A 22,669-nucleotide genomic window follows, 5' to 3' on the forward strand; every position below is an offset into this window, starting at 1 on the left:
CCTAGAACTGGACTTGTACAGTTCTTTCTTCTCAGTTAAAAATTAAAGTTCATTCCTACACAGGCTCAGAAACTATACAAGATTTTGATAAAATACATGGCTATCTGTAGTGGTACAAAGCCCTTACTCTTCTTCCCACCTCTCCCTGATTTTAGGACCCATATTAAAAGGAAGCAGAGTTATCTTTCAAGTAGTGTTGATGCCCATCTTCATGACACCCCTTTAAAAGATGTTGCTGGATATGTAATCATTAGTATTCATTTCTTCAGAAATGTAGAGAACCCTCGGTTTTCAGAGCCAGAAAGCACAAGCTCAGATAACCATCACTTGGCACTTCTTGCTGGCCAATTTCTCACTGCTGCTTTCACGCACATTTGTCACTGGTGGTTCACTAATGAGGAGTGGTCAATTTCTTGTTACAGCAGGAGGATGCCCTTAACTTTTCCTGCCCTGTTGCTCCAACAACGTTTGCTTTCCAGTTCACATTAATTCCACCTGAGCCAATACTGAGCTGTAAGCAGATACCTGACTAAGGAACATTTAAAAGATTTGTGTGGCTGCATTTATTTTCTCTGTGAGTAGACACGGTTATAATACTTCCTATTCCTTCATTTTTCACTGTGATTCAACATTCCTGTACACAAGACTGTGCTACTTTATGGATTGTGCTTCCATTTAAGTTGACAGAGAACTTGTTTTAAAAGTTTGAATAAGAAGTTGTTGCCTTCTCTGCTATTAATAGTATTGCTGTTTTACATAACTTCATGATTCCCATACAGTGGATAAATTATAACAGACAAATAAACATCTGCCCACAAGGAACTTTTACTTGTGCATAAAAAGAGCTTAAAAGATAAACAGCAGGAAATTCAATGCAGAAAACAGACTGAGGTTTGGAGGGCAGAGAGAAAATGTTGCAAAGATGTAACAAGTCTGCAAAAGGTCAAATCTTACTCTGTGGAAGAGGGAGAGTCACAGAATTAGGGCCAGCATTTATGTCTCATAACATGTACAGAAAGTCCTGGATGAGCTGTGAAAATTGAGACATGAGGAAGTGAGAAGAGGCTATTTTTCTTATAAAGTGTTTAATTTTCCAAGTGTATTTCCTCCTGGCCTTTGTCTCACCTCTCCCTATGAGCCAAGGATGACATGTCACTGATTCACATCTCACTTCAGCTGCATTGCATCTTCAGCAGCTTTTGTCCCCACCTCTCCAGCATTTTTGCCAGTGCTACCTCCTGTTCTCCTTGCTCAGACACAAAGCTCGGGCAGGGTGGAGGGACAGTGAGCTTGCCCAAACCCAGTGTTGCTCTTTGTGCTGGGCCACCTGTGTGCTGGGTGGGCTATGACACAGCTTGACTTCGTGGTGATCGGGGTGCTGAGTGGCACCAAACAGCTCCTACGGCACCCACAGGGGCCAGGTAAAGACCCTTGTGCTGAATTGCATCAAATAAAGAGTTTCATGTGGTAGGCACAAGATTTGGACAGTAAAAGCTTGGTTGAAATAATACGCTGTCTCTAGAAGCCAAGTATGGACTACAAGAAATCACTAAGAGCAAACACCTCTCCCTCTCCCCCACAAATTATACTATTTAAAAAGGCATAGATTAAAATTTATGTTGCAGTGAGTTTAATGTAAATATCTCATGCCTGTAAAAATATTGTAAGACATTATAAAGGTTTCAAAGTCAAGCATCCATAATAATTAGAAACATGATAATTTGGATGAACCTTTGCAGCTTTAATTCCTTCTGAGTGCACTTGCATCCTGGTAGTCTTAATTTGTATGATTGCATACAACTTTTTTAAGAACACTGAATGCTTGATTAAGCTGGAAATGGTTCATAAGTTTTTGTCAAATGTGCTGGGATGGGAGGGATGTCTCCAGGCACCTTTCCTTCTCCATTAAATGCTGACACAGCTGAGGTGAGAAGTTAAGTGAGAAGCTCAATGTACTTGGTCAGTGAAGTGATTCATGCTTCTGGTACTGACACAGAGCACTCTTACTGGGAGTACTACTTTTGTTCCCAGTAAATTTCACCACCAGCTGGTCCACGACCAGGGCAAGCCTTGCACAGAGAGAAATTGTAGTCCTTGATGGTTCCTGGTGCACTCCCAAAGTGTGTCACTCAAAGGCTAAGAGGCCTGGGTGGCCCAGAAGCCTTATGGCAATCAAAACCTGAAACACGTCTGTTTATGCACCAGTTTGTACCTTTCTGCAGTATGGCAACAACTTTTGAAAATGTATTTTCAGGTTCTTCATTTTAGCATGGACCCTAAGGTTGTTGCAAACAAGAAAAATCTAACTTAATTAACCCAAGGATATGATTTTAATTGCCTCACTCTCACTACTGAGCTGGTTCTCCAACACAACTTCCTGCTATTGGTTAGTGTTGGAGGGGTTGACCTCTTGTGCAGCTTTGGGCCTCCTACAGATTGCACCTTTGGAAGGGTGAGTTCAGAGCAGGGGATGAACACTGTGGGTTGTGTGAATTTAATACGGCACTCCAGGAAACTCATGAGTTGCTACAACTCTGCTCTCACCAAGTCCAGCAGCTGAGTGCAAGGTACTGCACAAAAGGAGGTCTTTCCACTCACAGAGTTTTCTTAAAGTTGCTTGGCACATCAACAAGGCAACATATTCACCAGAAGAAATAAGGACTCTCTAACACAAGGGCACAATATATCCACTAGAAGAAATAAGGACTCTCTAACAAGCAAGTTTATCCTAGTACAGACCATTAAAATTAAGTAAGCCACTTGTTTATCAAAATGTTCCTTTAATTACCAAGAAGAAGCCAAATGTGACAAAACCATGACAACACTGAATTGTTATTTTACTGAAAACTTTATGTTTTAAAATAAATTCTTCTCTACCACAAGGGTGTACAGACAGTATTTTCCTAATAGCAAGCATTATTATGCATTAATTACCTTAAGAAAAAAAAAAAGTTAAATTGCAGTTAGCAATATACAACGGAGAGCTTTTTGAGATGAAAAGGGCTCACGCTCCAAACTTCCTCAACCTTTCTGAAAACATACCAAAAATATTAAATGTGAAGGGACCTATATATACAGACCACTGTTTGTATCTCTACAAAGCTGTAATACTGAGAAGAACACTGTCAGGTCAAATTAAGGCTTGCTGATTTTTATTTTATTATTTCATTGCAAATCCTTCAACACTTTTTTTGTTCTGGGGTCAAAATCAAGAAACTGCAGTAATAATCCTACCTTTTATACTTTTTAAGCAAATTTTTAATTTTTCTGTACCACAAAGCTTGTACATATGAAAAGAAAGTCTCCTAAAATCTCATAAAACAGATGGCAAATAACCAACCACCTACCTATCTCCTCTAAATGTCTTATTTTTAAGAAAATGGGCTTTTAAGACAACTTCGTTTGTGGGTGGGCATTGACTCATGAGTTTTGAACACTCACTGTGGCAATGTAAATCTGGATCAAAACTTAAATTCTGTTTCAAAAAAAAAACCAGTTGAAAATAATTTAAAAGTAACAGAAGTGCTTGTATTCTGTTTAATTTTCAGACTATCCAAATTAAAATACATATTTTCAAACCACTCAAGCATCCCCTGGCATAGTCAAAACACAAGAGAAACCTGTTAGTGTCTCAGTCATAGGAGGTTTAATGAAAAGTTTTAGCAAGCGCCTGTCAGGAATGCTCATGGCATAGCAGGTCCAGCCATGGAGGCTTTCCAGATTTTCTTGACTTTTTGATTCCTAGAAAGGAATTATTATTGAGACACTTCAAAGGGGGGCAGTGCCATGTAGCTGTGACAAATCAGTGATATCACCGTGGTTTTTATATACTGGAAATTTTTATATCATATTCTATAATATCCTCACACAGATAAGTTCACAAGGTAAGATAAAAGAAGCTGTCAAGTAGATAAGATTTAGTAATTTTCATGCTGATTAAACAATATTGTTGATGACAGAGGTTAGCATAGGCCTGGCTTGGCAAACAACAATAATTGCTGATCATCATCATAATAATATGTACTAAAACAGGAAGCTACTCTTCCTCCAAGCTTCTGAGCCTATACACTGCAATCATGACAGCATACATAATGGCAAGTTAATCTTAAAAACAATCACCTGCAAAATCATGACCTTGTTTGAAATATTTTAATTGCTCTGTCATGCAAGTATTCTCCAAGGTTACTCTGAACAAAGTCAGAAAAAATACTTTGCGTTTTGTCAGATAACGTGCTTTGTAGACACATGTTTTTATACTTCTGAAATAAAGGGAGGCAACTGTCTGTACAACCTACAGGCTTATTTAACATATTCCACAAATCGTAATATAGTTATTGGTCATATACTGTGAAATGCTGCAATTTAAGAAGGGCAGCAGATATCCAGGATTTCAGATTTCAGCAGATACTCAGGATGCAATGCTAACTTGTTTCCCTGGAACAGATGTGAAAGAGACAAACTACAGATTGGTAGGAGTGGGAGCAGCTACAATAGCTGAAGATTATTAGAATGCTGTGTTTTCACCTGACAATTTCACATCACTACAGTTCATTTAAAATCTACTTTTGCCACTAAATTAACATGTGGAGCATTTAAATTTGTATGTGTGACAGATGCAGAGAGGAAAAAATAGTTTCTCATATGTAAGCATCTCTTTAACTGAAAAGCCAAGTCAGCTAAAGAGAAAAGCAAGACAAAACTCTATCTGTGTGCAATTCCTGGAACCTTACTCATCTCACTTCCTGCTTCTTCTTTTTGGCCTTCTTTCCCTTAGGGCCCTCCCACCTTTATAAACACCATAACAATAATTATCGCGTCAGTGGAGACTTAAACATTCTTGACATCCTAACATCTAACAAGTACAGGACATTTCACAAAGGCCTAGCCTGACTTTCAAGAAGTGGGTCAGCTTGACACATCCCATGTGTTTCTGAAAGCCTGCAGTCTTTGAGCTTGCTCATCTATGGTAATGGACACCCTACCAATGCACGGGCTGGAAACAAAACACTGCCTGGTTTGCCAGGGGAACTTTAAATTGTTTACCGAAAGCATGTAACTCCTAAATTTCCACCCTAAACATCACAGAGACAATGTCTTATGGTGCTGTGTCACACAGCAGTTTCCAAACTTGGCAGTTTTGTGACCCACCTGCCCCCCTTAGCTAAAAGGGTGCTGGAATTCCTCCAACTGCATGCAGGAGTCAGGCCGCTGACGTGCCCAGCCAAGGCAAGACAAAAGTGAGCGCAGAGTCTTTCCATCCATTACTAAAAGATGGCTGTGTGGTGAACTCTTCTTTCATATCATCTCCTCCTCTCCTTCAGCCTCACTTCACTTGGTTACATACCACAACAGGATTTTTTAGTTCTGGCTAATCTGCCCAAACAAACTCTTTTCCCATAGAGATTCTGTAGGGTATTTTTAGTCACCCTTCAATAGTTTTTCTTATATTTCAACATTTAAATCATGCCAACTTGCTTCCACCCTCGGCAGAAATTCATGATGACTCAGAAATGGATCTTGTCCTGCTAGCTGAGAATCACTTCTCTAATAGTGCTATGGTTTGATATCTGTTTTCACAAAGGGAATAAGCCAATGTGTCTGATCATATTTTCTATCCTGCCCCCACATAAATTTTCTGTTGCGAATAAAAAACATTCAATTCAGCTTGGAGGGCATTTTATTTTTGTGCATATTTTGACATTTTAGTTAGAGTACGATGCTTGTACCGTAACCCAGGCAGCAGAGACAATAAAATCTTCTATTTATGATCTATTCCAGTGAACAGATTTTCAGTTCTTCTTAAACTGGCTTTAAATATTAAGTAAAAAACCCACAACTCTATGCACCAGAAAATGATCCAAAATAATTGTTCTTCAGCATGGAAAGAGGATATACCAAAGACATGTGAATAGTTACTTTGGAAGAAAAGCATGAAGTTAGCTACAAATACTCTAAACTCATTAACAAAATGCAAAGAAATAATAAAAGAAAATTTGAACTGCAGAAATTAAATTTGGGGAGATTTTGTATAAAGAATGAATCATACTTCTATCAAACTTGGTGTGCCTGTTGATCACAGTGCTCATGTACAGACCAGAAAGGTAAGAACAGAATAATGAGAAGAAGCCTGATCCCACTGCGTATACATGCTGATGTTCAAGTATCAAAACTAAGTAAATCTCTCTCTCTCTCTCTCTCTCTCTCTCTCTCTCTCTCTCCTTTCCCCATATATTGTGTAGATATATAAATACCACAACCGAAGCACTGGCAAACAACTGAGATTTCTAATCACTTTTGCTCTAAGAACTTTTGGTCTAAGATATCACAGGCATAGCTGAGTCATACAACAAAATTATTTCTATTAGTGGATTGCTCAGCTTTAGCAAAGCAGAAGCACCATGAGCAGCAATATAGTAACACTGTAAATTGCAAATGGATTACCATTTGATTCAACCAAGTTAATAGGTGATGATGGCCTAAAATTCATATGTGATTCATTTTGGCAAGTCTTCCACTTGTCAGTTCATCAAGTCTATCCTATACATAAGAAATTAAATCAGCAGGGCTAAAAAACGGTCCAAAGAGAAAAGGGCTCAAGTAGTTTAAAGACATTTATCCGTCATACTGTTGAAATATCATTGCCTACTTCTTAGTGGTTTTCTTTTCCTGCTAGGACCAGTAAATCAGCTCAGTAGGCACAATAATAAAAAACACACTGCTGATTTCCAAGCAGCTTCTAGAAGCAGAAAAAATTAATTCCAAAACAGTTACAAAGAAACTATGCACTGGAAAAGCTTAACTGGGAGGAATACTAAACAAAGAACAGCAAACAGTTACCATCACTACAAACGGGAGATACTAAATTTCGGAGAAGTGGCTGGAAATGTGTCAGGCTGGCAGCCGCAGCACAAGCACTAAATTCATGTGCAACTAGGAGGCTTGGTCCTACGCTGGGGACAAAGGACACATACAGAAATAGACTCCCAAGGAGAATCCTGCCTCTGTTTCTTGATGACAGCCAGAATGCTATTGGCATCACTGGCACAGATGGCCATAGCCCACTTACTCACTCTTAATGAAAACATAGAGAGCGGCCAACACAGGAGCTAAATTAACCTCTGCAACATCGAGGCTGTGCACAAAGCTCTGTTGTGAGAAGAAGATGCGTTTGTGCCATCAGGACAGCTTAATTCTTACTGGAGCTGCCTGAAGGGTATCAGTTGGGGTTGCTCCCTCCTCTCCTCTGGCTCTGGATTCCCCAAGGAGAGTGATGGGTGTACTGACAGTGAGCTGATGCCCACAAAGCACACCTGCCTGGAGGATATGGCTCCTGGACTGAGGGAGTGACCACCTGCACTCACTTTAAAACACATATTCCACACATCGACTCCCTGTTGATAGGCTCAACAAGAGGACAAACAAATACCCTCAGCGCCTGTAATGCTTTGATTACATTTTCTTTGGTTGAAATGGTCCCTTAAAGTAAACATAAATGAAAACCAAGCATACAGAAGAGAATGTTTGCATTTGGATGTCAAAATTAGGCCTAACAAAAGGGGGGCATAGCTTTCTGCAAAGCTAAATAATCTCTAGCTGATCCATCTTCTGAAATTCTTTAAAAGCATCAAACCCCCCCCGCCCCCCCCAAAAAAAAAACCCAACCAACCAACCAACAAAACCCATAAAAAAACCCAAAAAACAACAGCAACAACAAAAAAAAACCCACCCCAAAACAACAAAGAGATTTTGGTGGACTAGTCAATGTTTTACAGTGTTTCAAAAGGCCCTTGATTAAATCTCTAAGCCAGAGAAGACTCAAGAAGCTAAATAATCACTGGGCAAAAAGAAAAGTACAATCATGGTTCAAAAACTGGAGATGGAAAACAAAGAACAGAATTGAACTGCGAGTTTCTGCGATGGCGGAAGGTTAACGCCAGCCAGCTTCAGGGCTCTGCAGCAAGTCTCGTATTGCTGCTGTATTTGCCACTGATCTAGAAAGAGGCTTGTATTGTAAGATGGCAACATTTGCAGCTGTCATAATTATTTCAGCTAAGCAAGACAAGAGGGGACTGTGATGATGAGGAAGTGCTAACGAAACAGAATGCACTATGTAATGGTGAATTAAATTCAATACTGAAAATGCAAAACAATGCACATTACAGAGGGACACGAGTACTGCTTCTAAATCTGACAAGCTCCCATTCATTTATACTAAACTGGAAAGTAGAAACTGGGCATTTATAAAAATATCTATGTGCTATCTCTAAACTTCACAATTTGTAGTTAGAAAACAAGTTTGTAGAACACAGGAGGAATAAGTAACATACTGGTTAACACCAAGTATTAGAATATCTCTACTAAACCTCTGGCATCACATGCAGTCTATCCTCACTCAGAAAAAGTGATGTGAATGTTTTCATCTAGGGGCATAATTTGGAGAAAAGACTATCATAAAAAGCAATGCTTTGTTACACTTGGATTATTTATCCTTGGAAGACGGCAAAAGATGTGATAAAACCAACCAGAGTAGCAAAGTAGGGAATAACGTCAAGAAGGAAGTGCAGAAACATCTGCTCTCCTCTTACTATTCAAGAAACAGGAACCTGATGGTGGCAATCTCAAATGGGTGACATGAAGAATTTTGGCACAAATGCTAAAGTGAGACACAACTGAGGAAGTAGGTATGGCAGAAAAATGATTGACAATCACAAAAGAGTTAAGACACATCTACACTTATGACCATAACAAATGTATCTCCCAATGTCTGTAGCTGGCCAAATACTGTTTTTTTAATAAAAATGTAAACAACTAAGCCTCACAGTTTACAACAACATCTAGATATTAGAAAGCAAAGTTTTATATAGGGGGAGATAGCCTACAGTGCCAGGGTAATTGACCCTCCGGCATGATTCAGCTTGTGTTTCAACATCCATCCTTGGCACTTCTACTGTTGTACAGTTTGCAGCTCCTCCTGATAGGGTATTTTTAGATGACTGCATTTTTTCCAGCCATAAATGCTATTAGACATCACGAAGCAGTCGCATGTGACAGGATATTTTGGTAACTATAGGTGAGAAATGTTTAGCTTCATACAAGCCTTTGTGAGCATCACACCTGCATTACCTCACATGCCATTTCACACAGATGAAGCATAATTAACCTCCTCTGTTTCCTGCCTATACTTCAATATGCTGGCAGCTGGAAAAGGGTTTGTGAAGTGATCAACATTTCAGGTTCACAGAATCACAAAATTGTTAGAGTTGGAAGAGATCTTCCAGTCCAACTTTGTTGCCAAGGCAGGGTCACCTAGAGCAGGTGACACAGGAACACATCCAGGTGTATTTGGAATGTCTCCAGAGAGGGAGACTCCACAACTTCCCCAGGCAGCCTGTTCAGTGCTCTGCCACCCTCAATGTAAACTTCTTCCTCATGTTCAGGTGAAACTTCTGTTTTAATTTATGGCCATTGTTCCTCATCCTGTTGCTGGGTGCTACTGAAATGAGTCTGGCACCATGCTCTTGACACTCACCTTTGAGACATTTATATGAATTAATGATATGCCCTCTCAATCTTCTCTTCTCCAGAGTAAATAGACCCAGCTCCCTCAGCTACTCCTCATAAGAGTGATGCTCCAGACCCCTCATCACCTTTGTGGCCTCTGCTGAACCCTCTCCCAAAGCTCCTTGTTTTTCTTGTACTGAGCAGACCAGAGCTGGACAGAGGTTCTAGACTTACAGTTACATTCCCTTCCTTTTCTAATGTTTTCCAAGGCAAGCTTGCCAATCTGTAAACCATTTCTCTTTCACTGCTGCCATGTGAATGTATTAGTGCAGGCAACCACTGAATAACCAACAACATTAAGCACAAACAAAACCAACCCACAACACACAAACCAAAGAAGGAAAACAGGCCCTGAACAAAACCCCCTCAGAAACACTGCACTGCTCTTCCTGTCATCCCAGAAACACTGCACTGCTCCTCCTGTCGTCCTGAGCTGAGGCGTTCCCAAGCTTTCCCACCTCTGGGAAATGCCCTCAGTGGCATTTCCTCTTACCAGCTGTAGTGCTGGACACAAGGTGTGGGCAGCAAACCCGCGTTGTTCCTGCCAGGAGGCACAGCCTCCCCAGCACCACACACCAGCCTATCTCCATCTATTTTCTCCACCCGCCATTCCAAATCATCCCCAGTGGTGGCAGAGCCTGCCGTGATGCTGCCTTCTCCTTCTTCTCCAACTCAATGTCATGACCCACACCTGAAGGCAGGGTAACTGAGGTTCTCGTTAATAGATCACTTGGAGACTTGGAGTGAAGTAGAGTGAAATGACACTGAGTGACTGATGTTTACACACATATATATATATATATATGTCTGTATGTACATATAGATATGTGTGTGTATGTACATGCATAGTTTACGTTCTTTTACAAGAGTTGTAAATTCATCCCACACTGCTAGTGGGTCATGCCAACTATGAGTCCAGGTCATACAGGGAGGAAAAGGGGCGGCATAATGACTGTTTAATTTCATCAGCAGGGGCAATTCCCATTGGACTCACTCCAGATGGTCAATCCTTTTGAATCAGTCATTAACACACTGAGGGTTAATGCCTTTCTGCCCATTACCCCTCTGAGGGTCAGCTTGATTTTGTCCCGGAGAAAACCTTTCAACAAGTCCGGGTTACACCAGAAAACTTTTCAGCAGGTCTGATGTGCCCAGGCCAACACCAAGCGGAGAATTATCATCAGTTTTGTGACTGTAATGTCAGTGACAGAACTCGAGGAAACAGCATGAAGCTGTGTGAGGGGAGTTTTAGGGCAGAGATCAGGAAAATTTTCTTCACCCAGAAAGTGGTTGGGCACTGGAACAGGCTCCCCATTGAAGTGGCCACACCACCAAGCCTGGCGGAGTTCAAGACACATTTGGACAAAGCTCTCCAGCAGCATATTCTGATTCCGTGATAATTTCATAACGAGGGCACAGTCACCATTTGGCTGGCCCTCGGCAGCAACACCCTTCAGTAACCCACTGAGGGTCAGCGTCCCTTTCCCCACCACCCTCCGGGGTTCGCTAAGATTTCCTCCTGGAGAAAAGCTCGCGACAGGTCCGGGTCCCGCCAGAGAGCCCCACAACAGCTTAGGAGCGTATGGATCACTCCAGCACCAGATCCAAGGGAACTTGTGGGCGCCGCCAGTTTACCGCCCCGGCCGGAGCCGCCCCCTCTCCCGCCCCGCTCCCCTCCCTCCTCCGCGCCTCGCGCCCGCCGAGGGGCGGAGGCCCCGCCCCGCCGCGAGCGCGGGGAGGAGGCGGGGCCGGGCCGCGGCCGCTCTCGCGGGGGCGCGCGGCGGCGGGGACGCGCCGGGGGCCGGACGGAGCGTGTGCGCGCCGGGCGCGCCCCCGACCGGAGGAGGGGCCGGGGGCCGAGCCAGCCCCGCCGCCGCGGCACCCGTTCCCCGCCCGCCTCCCGCTTCCGCCCGGCGCCGCCGCCGCTCTGCTCGCCTCGCCCCCGGCCCCGCCGCGCCCCGCGACGCCCCTCATTCCCATCGGGCACCTCCACCGGCCGCCGTCGTCGCCAACCCTCTCCCACCCCGCCCCCCGCCTTCTTCCGAGGCGCTCCGGTTGTGGGGGTGACCCGCGCTCCGCAACGGCCCCGGGCCTGCCCGTCGCTCCGTCCCCGGGCCCGTCCGGTGACAGTCGCGACCGCCGCGGGAGGTGGCGGCGGAGGAGCAGGAGGAGGCCGGAGCCGGGATGTCCGGGCAACAGCAGCAGCAACAACAGCCGCCGTCGCCGCAGCTCCCCTTGGCGGCCGCCGTTCCTCCGCCGGCGCCGGGGATCCCCTCCGCCGCCGCCAGCCCCGGCCCCGCTCCGGCCGCCGCGCTCCTGCTCCACCCGCCGCCGCCGCCTCCGGCCACCGCGGCGCCGCCGCCACCCGCCGCCGCCACGGCCGGCAGCAGCAGCGGGCCCGCGGCCGCGGGGGGCGGCGGTGCCAGCGCCGCGCTGGGCCTGCCGGCGGGGAGCGGCACCAGCGCCCCGGCGCCCTTTCCGCACGGAGACCCGGCCCTGAACGAGCAGGAGAAGGAGCTGAAGCGGCGGCTGAAGAGGCTCTACCCGGCCGTGGACGAGCAGGAGACGCCGCTGCCCCGCTCCTGGAGCCCGAAGGACAAATTCAGTTACATCGGCCTCTCGCAGAACAACCTGCGGGTGCACTACAAAGGTGAGGAGGGGCGGCCCGGCCGCCGCGACACCCCCTGTCCCCCCCCGGGGCCGGGGGCTGCCCGAGCCCTGCGTCGGGCAGTGGGCACAGGAGTAACAATAACAGGAAATAACACACGCTCCTCTCCCTTCTTCTTCCCTGTTTTCCGATCCCCTAAATTCCGCCCCCCCCTCCCCCCCCGCAGCGTGGCGATAAGGGGCTTGTTTTCCTTTATTTCAGGTTTATTTTTCTCTCCTTTCCCCTCCCCGCCCCCCCCCCCCCCCCCCCCCGCGCCTTCGTTTCTGTCGCCGTGCGGGGAAAGGGGGGGGACACAAGGGGCCGCCCCCGCCTCCTTATGCTTCTGGAGTGGGCATTATGTAAACTCCGAGACTTCCTCCGTGGATTCAGGTATCGCCAGAGCGTTTGGGTCGGAGGCAGGAGAATAAAGGACGCTCGGCATGACGTGCCCTGTTTATGGTAATGAGCGAGAAAAAGAAGTGGCTGCTTTTTTTTTTTTTTTTTTTTTCCCCTCTCGAGAAGAGCAAGGGTTAAATGGAGTTAAGAGCAGCAAGCGTTAAGCTATTGAACACGGAAATGACGGGAGGGGAAAGCACTGAGAAAAACACGGTTTATTTTTAAACTGTGAAAGAAATGATTTTAAAGTCACTGGTAGTAGTCTTGCCTAACTATTGCACAGAGAGATTTGAGGGAAAGAACGACAATAGAACTTACATTAATAAAGGTGACTAAAACTTTCTTCCTAGACGTTTCACAGTTAAAGTTACAGATTTTTCAAATAAAAGGTAAAAAACAGAGTATGCGTTTGTACTAAAAAATAACATCAGTGAGAGGCCTTAGAAGAAAAACTTCTGTTGATTGTTATGAGATGTCATAAAACCTGGAAACGTAAGCCTACACTCTGACCTGAAAAAACACAGACACATCTGGTGTTCTAGGCCCAAAGTCCTAAAGTAGAAGTGTTGTGGAAGCAAAGCCACTTCTGAGTTGGCTTTGAAGAACTGGATCTTTTGTCAGTCTGTAGTCAGATGAATGTAGTGGGAGGGGAAAAAAACAACCGTGCAATTACCCTTTCTCAGAGTTTGCAGTGGAGAAATTCAAGGGAAATCTCGATAAACATGTTACTGTTTAATCAGAGGAGGAGAACGGCAACACAAACACATGGCAGGATTTGGCTGCCATGAAAGGATTAAATGTACTCTGGGAGACTTTTTTTTTTTTAATAGAGAGGTTTTATTATTACACACAAAAATACTCTGTTAAAAATGCTAAGTTTAATGCACCGTACAAAGATGATAATGGAGCTTGATGACTACAGAGCAGGTTTCTGGGAGGCACTGAGTGATTTAAGGATGTGTAATTTAATACTCAACTCTGAATTTCCTGGCTTTTGTTCAGTGTTTTATGACCTTGTATTTTTAGAAACATTTTGTATTTTCTGGTGCTTAGTGGCGGTGGGTTGTTTGGTTTTGGTTTTTTTTTTCCTTCGAAGATGATCATAGCTTAGTGGCTATCAAGTCCTTCTGCTGGTTTGTTTTGCTTTGACCAACTTCTTTTTCTCATGAGCTAGAATTTAGAGGTTGAACCTCTCTGATCTCTCAGTATTATTGCAGAAGTATATTTTCAAGCTTTCCTGTTTTTCCTCACTTTTCTCCTTTGCCATGGTGTTAAGGAAAAGCATTACCTCAAAGAAATTACAGAAGTCATAAAGCATAGTTAGTAGGTTATAACAGTGAAATACCTTTACTCTAGCTCTTAAGTAATGGTAAGTGCTGAAGGTTGAAGAGTTCTCGGTTAGCCCAGAGGACTCTGAAAAGGAGAGGTGCCAATATAACATGTCTGTGCTTTTCTTTTTCCTGAGTGCAAATGGGTGTAAATGGCTCCTTAAGTGGCTCATCTTTTCTTCTGGGTAACTTAATGAAGGTGGCTGTTAGGGCAGCTCCATGTTTATGTTACCAGCCTGGCACCTGGAGTTGCTAACTGGGCTAAGCAGTGAATGGTATCAGAGCATTTCTACCTGAGAACCAGGGAGCGAGCATGCTGAACATCTCTGGCCTTTTCTCCCTCCTGGACCCTTCAGCCCTAAGAACAGGGGAAGAGAATGAGGAGGTTCAATGAGGAGAGTAAGGGAAGGTAGCAAGTAAGAATGTGCTTAGCTCTGTGAAATAGTGTTCCTACAAATCAGTTCTCAAAATAAAGTGCTCACAGTATCTTCTTTTGTAATTATGGTCTTTTCAGTGCTTCTGAAATTACCAAACCAATAGTGGAAGAATGTTGTGTGTTTTTGTTGAAAGGAAATAGGAATTATATATTGAGCAGGGGTAAAGAACTGTTATAGTCTTGACCAGAATACTCAAGGAAAAAGATAGATCTGTCCAAAGAAGCCAGTAACCTAAAGCAATTCTTACTATTTTCTATTTCTGTAGTATAGGTGCCCTCTTCACCAAAATTTTCTCTTCATCCTCTGTAGATTTCTGGCTATAGAACTGTTTTTCTGGAGTAATTTCCTTCTGTTCTGTGACTGATAGGAGGCAGAAAGTGTTAACAGCAGTGTTTTGCCATCACCTTGGATGTGTTTGGGCTACTGAAAAAATGGGTGGAGAGGAGCAGTCAATGCAAAAGCTTTCAAAGTTATTTTTCATATAGTTGGCTTCATAATTTTAATGTGCTGATGTATTGTGAGAAGTGATAATTTTGTTTCATTGGTTTGCCAGAGGAAGATGGTCCTCTCAATGTAATTTCTGAAGATTCCTTTAATTTTCTTGCTTACCAGTGTACAAGTTGTATGGAAACATGAAGTGCAGTAGATGCCTCTTTCTACCCATTGCAGCTGTGATGTTTTGTGTACTGCATTTCTGGATCTGAAGATTTTTGCAAGCATCCTATGAAGTGCTTAAAAATGAAAACTGCCACAAAACCAGGCACTGATCTAGTGGTGGAGGTTTAAAAAAAAGGAATATAGTCTAGCATCTGGATAAAAGCTCTTTAAATTTTGTTAAGGTCAACAGCACCCAAGAGTCAGTGCTTTTTTGTGCTATCTCTCAGAATCATAGTGTTACTTGGAAAGGAAAACTTACATGGGGAGGTGCTTTTGTTTAGCAGATTAGGTAGCTTTGTCAAAATCTTGATACGAAATACATAGACAATTACATCAGTGATACTGTAAATATATTAAAGACTATACCTAGAGTATTTTTGTTTTCATGTGGACATACATACGTTTTTGTGTTGCTGCCAGTTAGCTGTGCAAGCTGATAGAAAGCTAAAACTCTTTTTATTACCTGTTATTTTTAGTGTACCTTTGTAAGGGAGACAATGAAAAACTGTATAAGGAAAAAATTGATGTCATTTAACTTAATTATAATTTTTACAGCTCTGAGCTGTAGGTAAGTGGTAAAGAAAACATAAATGCATGCTGCATATAAAGCAGTTACTGCACAAAATTACATAGCTAGTAAGGCACAACATCTTTAAAAATATTCCTACATATTTCGAAAATATTCAGAATTTACGCATGGATCCTGTTGAAAACCAGGGAATTCATAAATGCTGTGTGTGATATGAAAGGTCCACTAGACAGACAAGTTAGGTTTCCAGCAGATAGTGATCTATAGTATATAGTGTAAGGAGATAAAACCAGACTCAATGCAGATTTGTAACCATGGAAGAAACCATATACAGAATTAGGTAAACAGACAAAATAATTTGTGCTGAAATTGTGGAGACTCCTATAGAAACTTCACTTAAATTAGTCTTGCGACAATCGTCCAAAAAACTGAAGAAAGTTATGCAATTTTGAGTAAGCTGCCACTGCATGAACTTTTTCTAATGTATCGCAGGCCAGGGAATCTTAGCCAGACATTTATTCACAGTGCAGTTGCCTTTGAACTGTCCGCAGTGCAAAACAAAAAAAATAAAAAGGAAACTATTTTTCAGTGCAGACTATGCATTCCATTTTCTGTTGGGAAATGAAGAGGATTCTATACTAATGGTTCTGTGTTTTCACTCATTGTTACAAGGATGGTGTCAGTTTTTCTGGCTGAAAACACTCAGGGTACATTCAGTACAGTTTGCCTGTTTTGGACAGCCTTGTAGCTCTGAGATGTCTTTTTTTTTTTTTTTAAACCGGGGAAGAAGTTAAAGTAAAATTAGTATTTTGTGTCTTTTGATTTGGTTTTTTTTCTTAGAATTAGAGAATGATTTAGTTTGCAAAAGAACTCTAGGAACACCGAGTCCAACCACAAACTCAGTACTGCTGAGTCCTCGACTAAACTCTGTCCCCAGGTGCCACATCTACAGGTTTTGTAAATACCTCCAGGGATGGTGACTCAACCACTTCCCTGGGCAGCCTGTTCCATTCTTGTCTCAATGAAACTTTCCTAATGAATTCAACAGAAGATTAGGCTTTGATTATTTTATTTTTGGCAGTGTGAGCAAGTCATTGAACCACCTGTTGGAAATAACTGCAGTTCAGCTTACGTAAACTTCATTTAAGGATTCAAACTGGATAAACACACTCACTTTTGTCTAGGTAGGTGCTCCCATAGACTTCTTTTGGACTGCTTGGTGTGTATGCATTATACACTTAGATTTAGGTTCAAAGATTATCCTTTTTGAAAGCACAGATGGCTTCTCCAAACATTTTTGTCTGCATTAGCTTTTTTTTCAAGTTGATAGAATTTAAATTTAGATTAATTTCACTAATTTTGGTTAAGGAGTGGTGACTAAAAATCATTAGTTTGAATGCCTAAAAAATTAAATAACGCATGGTCAGCTCATGTTTATCAAACACTTCTCATGAAAGCCCAAGTGGAAACAGCTCTAGTAATTGAACTTCCCTATGATCTGGTTTGCAGGGTAAAGTTCAAGATTCGTAGACCTGTTTTCCCTTCTCTGCCTCCAGTGCATCTGTTTTCAGAGCTCTCTTTTAAATGCTGAAAATCTTTAGTGTTAAATATAACATCAAAAGTGTTAAATACTCAGCCTATAGCTTGTGACTGTGAAAGGGGTCTGTTTTGAGGAAACATTGGGCAGCATTTGTGTTTCAGGTGTTTGGAACCTCAGATTCCGTAGTTCAGAGTTCGGTGTCGAAGTTCTTTTTAATTCACAAGCAAGGAAGTGAGGATTCAGGTTACCAAAGAATGTGGCAGCAGTATAAGGCATCGAGCTAATGGGCCACTCAGCTCAAGAGTCCCACTGGTGACAGTGGTTACAAGTGCCTGAGAAAAAACCAAAAAACATGTTTGGCATAAACGATGTGTGTGTGTTTCCCCTCTTGGCTTCCAGCCATTTTAGGCTGAAGGACATTCTGAACTCAAGGCAGTGTTTCAGTTAACTGCTGTTCTAGAAGCTTGTCCAGTGTCCTCTTAAACACTAACATCTATGGTATCCTTTGGTGAGAAATTTTGCAGTTCAGCTTACTGTTCAGTTAAGAGCCTCTTTCTTGTTTTAAAGCAGGCTGATAAACTAGGATCTCATGACCACACATAATTTAGTGTAGCTTGGTGGTACTGAAAGACTCAACTACCATGTTTAGACAGCGTAGAGATACTTGGAATATTGAAAAGTAGTTAACTGGATGATGTTTAGCCTTCTCTTAGACATTAATTGTATGTAAGTAGAAATAAAAGCAGTATGCTCAAGCAGTAAAACAGGATTCATAGGAGATTATGTTAAAAGGACAGCAGTTCTAAATTTAGGGTGTTGCCTGTTTTAATGGGATGAAAGTAGTTTTGGGCACTGACTTCCCCAAGCATGTTGCTTCACCACATGAAGTGTTTGGCAATACTGGTGAGGTATCCTGTTACTTCTGCCCCTGTGTTGACCTCTTATTTGCAGTGTGACAGCTGTATTTGGCTGTGTTGTGAACTGGATCAGGGAACTGATCTGCTGCTTAGAAAAATCTGGTAGGTTTCTTAAACCCCGATCAGCTAATCAATCTGGTTCCTGGTATGTCCTTGCAAATAAATGCCTGGACTGGGGGGAGGTGGGAGAAGGGGAGTTTCAGGAAGAGGTGCTAAGAATATCTTAAATAGGTATTGTTTCCAAACACTTGGATTGTGATTTCACAAAGCTAAGTCTGCTGGGTAATAGATTTACATTTTCAATAATATTTGGCTGGTTCCTACTGCTTTAGTCTTTTCTATGTGGAAGACTTTCCCAAATAAGGAGAATGATTCAGACTGAAACTACACAGATTGTCAAGTGCTTAGAGTAACCAAGGGAACTTCTTTGCAGTCTATTTTAAAGTAAAAACCTAAAGACGCTGAAAAAAAAAAGTATTTTTCCTTCCTCCAGTGCATTGTTTAATCAGACTTCTTTGAACTTAAGAGATGTCTTAGGAGTTCTATGTTCTGCCCTTTTAGCTGAAGGATTTCTACATACTTAGGCATAATAATCTGTAATAGCTAAATAGTGATCTACCAGCATTTTGAAAACCAAGCAAACCCATGGAAGCTCTAACTAAGATTATGTGCTTGATTGTCACAGCCTGAGGAAATAACTTTTAAGTAGTGAACAATAAAACATATTGTGTATGAAGGAGTAAATTACTAGTTTTTCCTCATCTGATACATCAGAAAAGAACAAGCAGAAAACAGGCAGCAGACTTAACATTGTCAAACCTGTGAGGTGATCGAAGGATCTCTACACAAAATGTTTAGTAGTACTAGCAATGTACTGGAGCGAGCAGTGGAGCTATACTCAGAAAATTAAGGTGGTAGGCCACTCTTCTTTAGGTAGTAGCACCCTGTGGTGAGCCATTAACATCAGAGAAAACTTGGTAGAGTAAACCTAATGTCAGTGGGTTGAGAATGTGTGGTGTGCTAGTGAAGTTTTGATTGCAGGTGCAGCCATGGTGAGAGTTCTCCCTGGCTGAGCACATGGCATTGGTTAGGAGCTGTTGGGTGCTGGCTCTGCAGGCTGATAAGCACTGACGGTTCTATGAACATTTATACAAGGGAGCACTGTGCTCAGAAGTTCTGTACAGGTCAGTCCCTGACCCTCTGCCCTTAGAGGTTTTTTACTGTGGGCCAGCTGGGCCTGATCGCTCTGCCTGCCTATGCTGTCATGATACTGCCGTTTCTTCTTTGCTGTGTGACCTTGTGTTGCTGCACCTGAGACATTAATCTGAGCCTGAGCAGTAATACCAGTGTTCATGCCCCCGGAAGAAGTGTGTTTGGTTGTGGGATTTTTGCATATGCAGATCAGTTGCTATGCAGGTGCAGTAGGCCTCCCTATCTGGACTGGAAATGACAGCTGGAGTGCTGCAGCACAAGTGATTTGTACAGCACACTCAAAACAGGCAGCTCCTTTCATCATGCTACAGATCCACATGAAGAGTAGGCAAGGGATCTGTGTGAATTATTCTTATGGCAGTGACAGTCTGTTCCTGGTTTCCATCTTACTGAATTACCTTACCTCTTGCCACAATCCAATATCCTTTTCCATCTTGGTTTTTAAATTTTTTAAAACTATGTCCCGGGGCCCTATGCATGACGGTCACACAAAAGTTGAGGAATTTGGATGTACGTGGGAGACACTGTTCTTACTTCAGCTGGCTGTTGCTGAGACAAGTCATCAGGTCAAAAGCCTGCTTCCAGGTTGCCTTTGGAAAGGTCTGTGAGGAGGATGGCACATTCAGAAGGTTAGTTTTAGTAGAGTGCAAGTGGCTCTTGGGTTTAGGTTGAAAATCCTGAGAGTAGACAAGAGCTGAAATTGGGCGTTATTGTGGCAGAGCTAATGTATAGTGAGCCTAATAGGAAAATAGCCTAATAGGAAAAACTGAGCTGTATGAGCTCAGTTGCAGGCTGTGAGGCTTAATGCTGTCCTGAAACAACATTTTGGACATGGAAATTAATTATGAGTAATATGTTCTGTATAATGACTGATGTTTATTCTGGAGGACAATAGAATAGAGGATACTGTCTTCAGTAACTTGTAGATTCAGAAGTACTAAGCATTAGATGAAACTCTTATGTTGTGTTTCAGTCTATAAAAATGAGTAAGCCCTGTGCATTTGAGAAATCATTCAGTTCTTTCAAACACAGGTGGCCTTTTGTCAATCGTGTTGCTTAGAATGGTCAAACTTTTTCCTGGCTTCCCTTCAAATAATTGTAGGACTTTTTTGGATTACTGTATCAAGAACTTCTTTTAGCATCCTTAGTTGCAATACAGGTGCTTACAGTGCAAATGTAATGTTGAAACAAAATACTCCGGTGTAAAAATCAGGTTGATTAGAATAATGTATGTCATTTGCTCATAAGTCTTTTGTTTTGAGTAGTTGGCATGCATACCTTTGAGTCACCTTCTGCAATTAACTAAAACACATTTTTTGTGTGTTTTGAATGGTCTTGTTTTTCAGGTCATGGAAAAACTCCAAAAGATGCTGCTTCTGTTCGAGCTACACATCCTATACCTGCAGCCTGTGGCATATACTACTTCGAAGTTAAAATTGTCAGTAAGGGAAGAGATGGGTAAGCAGAGTGCATTACTGATTATTATTTTTTGAAATACTGCCTCACATCATCTTTCAGTCAGCAGATACCTTTGGTATCAAAACTTATTTTCATATTTTTCCACTTTATATAGCTTGATTCTTTATTCTTGAGAAGTTGCACTCTTATATTTGATTCTTTTAAGAGAGTTGATTGTGGTATTTATTGTCCACAAGTCAGTGTACACAATAAATACCAAAACATCATCTCATTTTTTCTTGACAAAAAAGTTAGGGTTTGAGTGACTGGTTTGACCCTGCTGTTACCTTTTAAGGCGTTGGGTTTTGGCTGTACGGATTTACAGACTTCCATGTAGTTTTTAGGGTGTGTGGCAGACCAGCTTATTTCCTCAGTTTTATGGAGGTCATATCAAATTTGAAACAGAAAGTTATCCTTAAGGTTGCTTGTTGATGAACAGTAATAAGAATAAAGGGGAATATTCTGAATAAGTGTCTGGGAATCTGTCACCTCATGGAAAGAACAAGAATTGATGAGTAAGAAATTGCTCCTTCCTAAAATCCATCTGAATTATGAATCTGTTGAAGCACAAGTGATACATGCTTTTAAGTCTGCTGAGGCAGATGGAATCTCACCTGGGAAAGTCTTGAAGTGCAAATGAAATCTTTGCTAGAGCACTTTAATTACTTTTCATCTTTTGCTGCTTTTGGTAGAGGATGGTGTTAATTCTGATACACTGTTGGACTGCTTTCCAATGTGCTGTAGTACATTCTCTGGTTCTGCTTCAAGGTTCCAGTCAGGACTGGCTGTCCCTGTTCTAGGTGCTGTACGAACACGTTACAGGTGTTTATGCCCTGCTGTGAAAATAAATCTTGAGAGAAAAGAGCTATGGATGAAATTCAGTACCTTTGTCTTTTCTTTGTCTTGCTGCTGTTTCTTTCATTTTCTCAGAGTCCTGTACGCCTTCTCAAAGTCAGAAAGAGTATTCAAACTTCTTTGTTTTCCTTATAGTATTTCATAGTGATATTTTGAAGGAATAGCCTCAGTAGTGCTGGAGCTTTGTAGGGGCATTTATGGGTTTGCTGCTTTCTGTTCTCAAAAGTTATCCCTGGGAGAGTTCTTTGCTATGAAACACTTACATCCATAGCTACTTTTGTTACACTGTGAAGGCCTAATTACTTTTGAATTGAAGTAGTAGAAATTAGTTTTTCAAGTAACCTTCTGCTACTGATTTTAGGAACACCTTTATTTTTAGCGGGGGTGGGGGGGATGTGAGTTTCTTTTTTGTTGTTGTTTGCTTGGTTTGGGTTTTTTTGTTGTTTGTTTGTTTGTTTTGTTTTAATTAAATTATCCTCCTGCTGTGGATTTATGAGAGGTTCTTACTGAGACTTGCTAGTGGTGTGTCTCTTCTTGAAATAGGTTTCTACCTACTTAGTTTGGAAGGTAGCTTCTTTGAAGTGATGGATTTCAAAAAGTGTCGGCCTGTGTGGGTATGTCATTTTACATAGCTCCTCTAACACTTCACCTTAAATACTTTGTATTGGATTTAAGTAATTTCAAATTCAGTCGACCACTCAAGGCAATTCTGCAGAAGTGGCAAAACATCACTGAGTAAAGGTTTTCAAGGTTTTTCTATTTAAATGGTTACTTGTGAGATGTACATAGCTGTGACTTGCAAAGTTGCCTGCTGAGATTCATGATAAAAAATGGAGGGGTACTTTTTTCAGTTAATACTGCCTCATCCTTGCTTTAGGATATTAACTGCATAATGAGCTGAGATGTTAATTTTTTTAATTGTATAAAATAGTATGGTAGCTGGGAAATACTGTACACACAGCTAAAGCCAGATGTAGCTTGGCTGATAAAGACCAGGAGTCACCATGTGGCACCTCACTGGATGTTAAATGTGTATCTCTAGACCCTGTTCTCAGGTCCTGGAGGTCTTTGATGAGATGGAGGATGAATCTCTTACTGTTCAGTGTTACCTTACATTCAAACCAATAATTTT

General features: G+C 42.1%; 1 protein-coding gene across 4 annotated transcripts in view; it reads left to right on the plus strand.

The window, feature by feature from the left end:
- The first annotated feature begins 11,544 nt into the window (after positions 1 to 11,544).
- The window catches only part of RANBP9 (RAN binding protein 9), a 38,707-nt gene continuing 27,582 nt past the window's right edge, over positions 11,545 to 22,669 (plus strand). For 2 of the 4 annotated variants that reach the window (XM_066189054.1, XM_066189063.1), the window contains exons 1-2: positions 11,552 to 12,211; positions 20,571 to 20,682. In XM_066189054.1, coding sequence (XP_066045151.1) covers positions 11,746 to 12,211; positions 20,571 to 20,682 — 578 coding nt within the window. In that variant the 5' untranslated portion in view covers positions 11,552 to 11,745. Of the gene's footprint in view, positions 12,212 to 20,570; positions 20,683 to 22,669 lie in introns of all 4 variants that reach the window. The other 2 variants (XM_066189072.1, XM_066189046.1) reach the window with 2 other exon arrangements.

The sequence above is a fragment of the Chamaea fasciata genome, unplaced genomic scaffold, assembly GCF_029207755.1.
Source record: "Chamaea fasciata isolate MVZ Bird 193981 ecotype frontalis unplaced genomic scaffold, bChaFas1.0.hap1 SCAF_1, whole genome shotgun sequence".
NCBI lineage: Eukaryota > Metazoa > Chordata > Aves > Passeriformes > Sylviidae > Chamaea > Chamaea fasciata.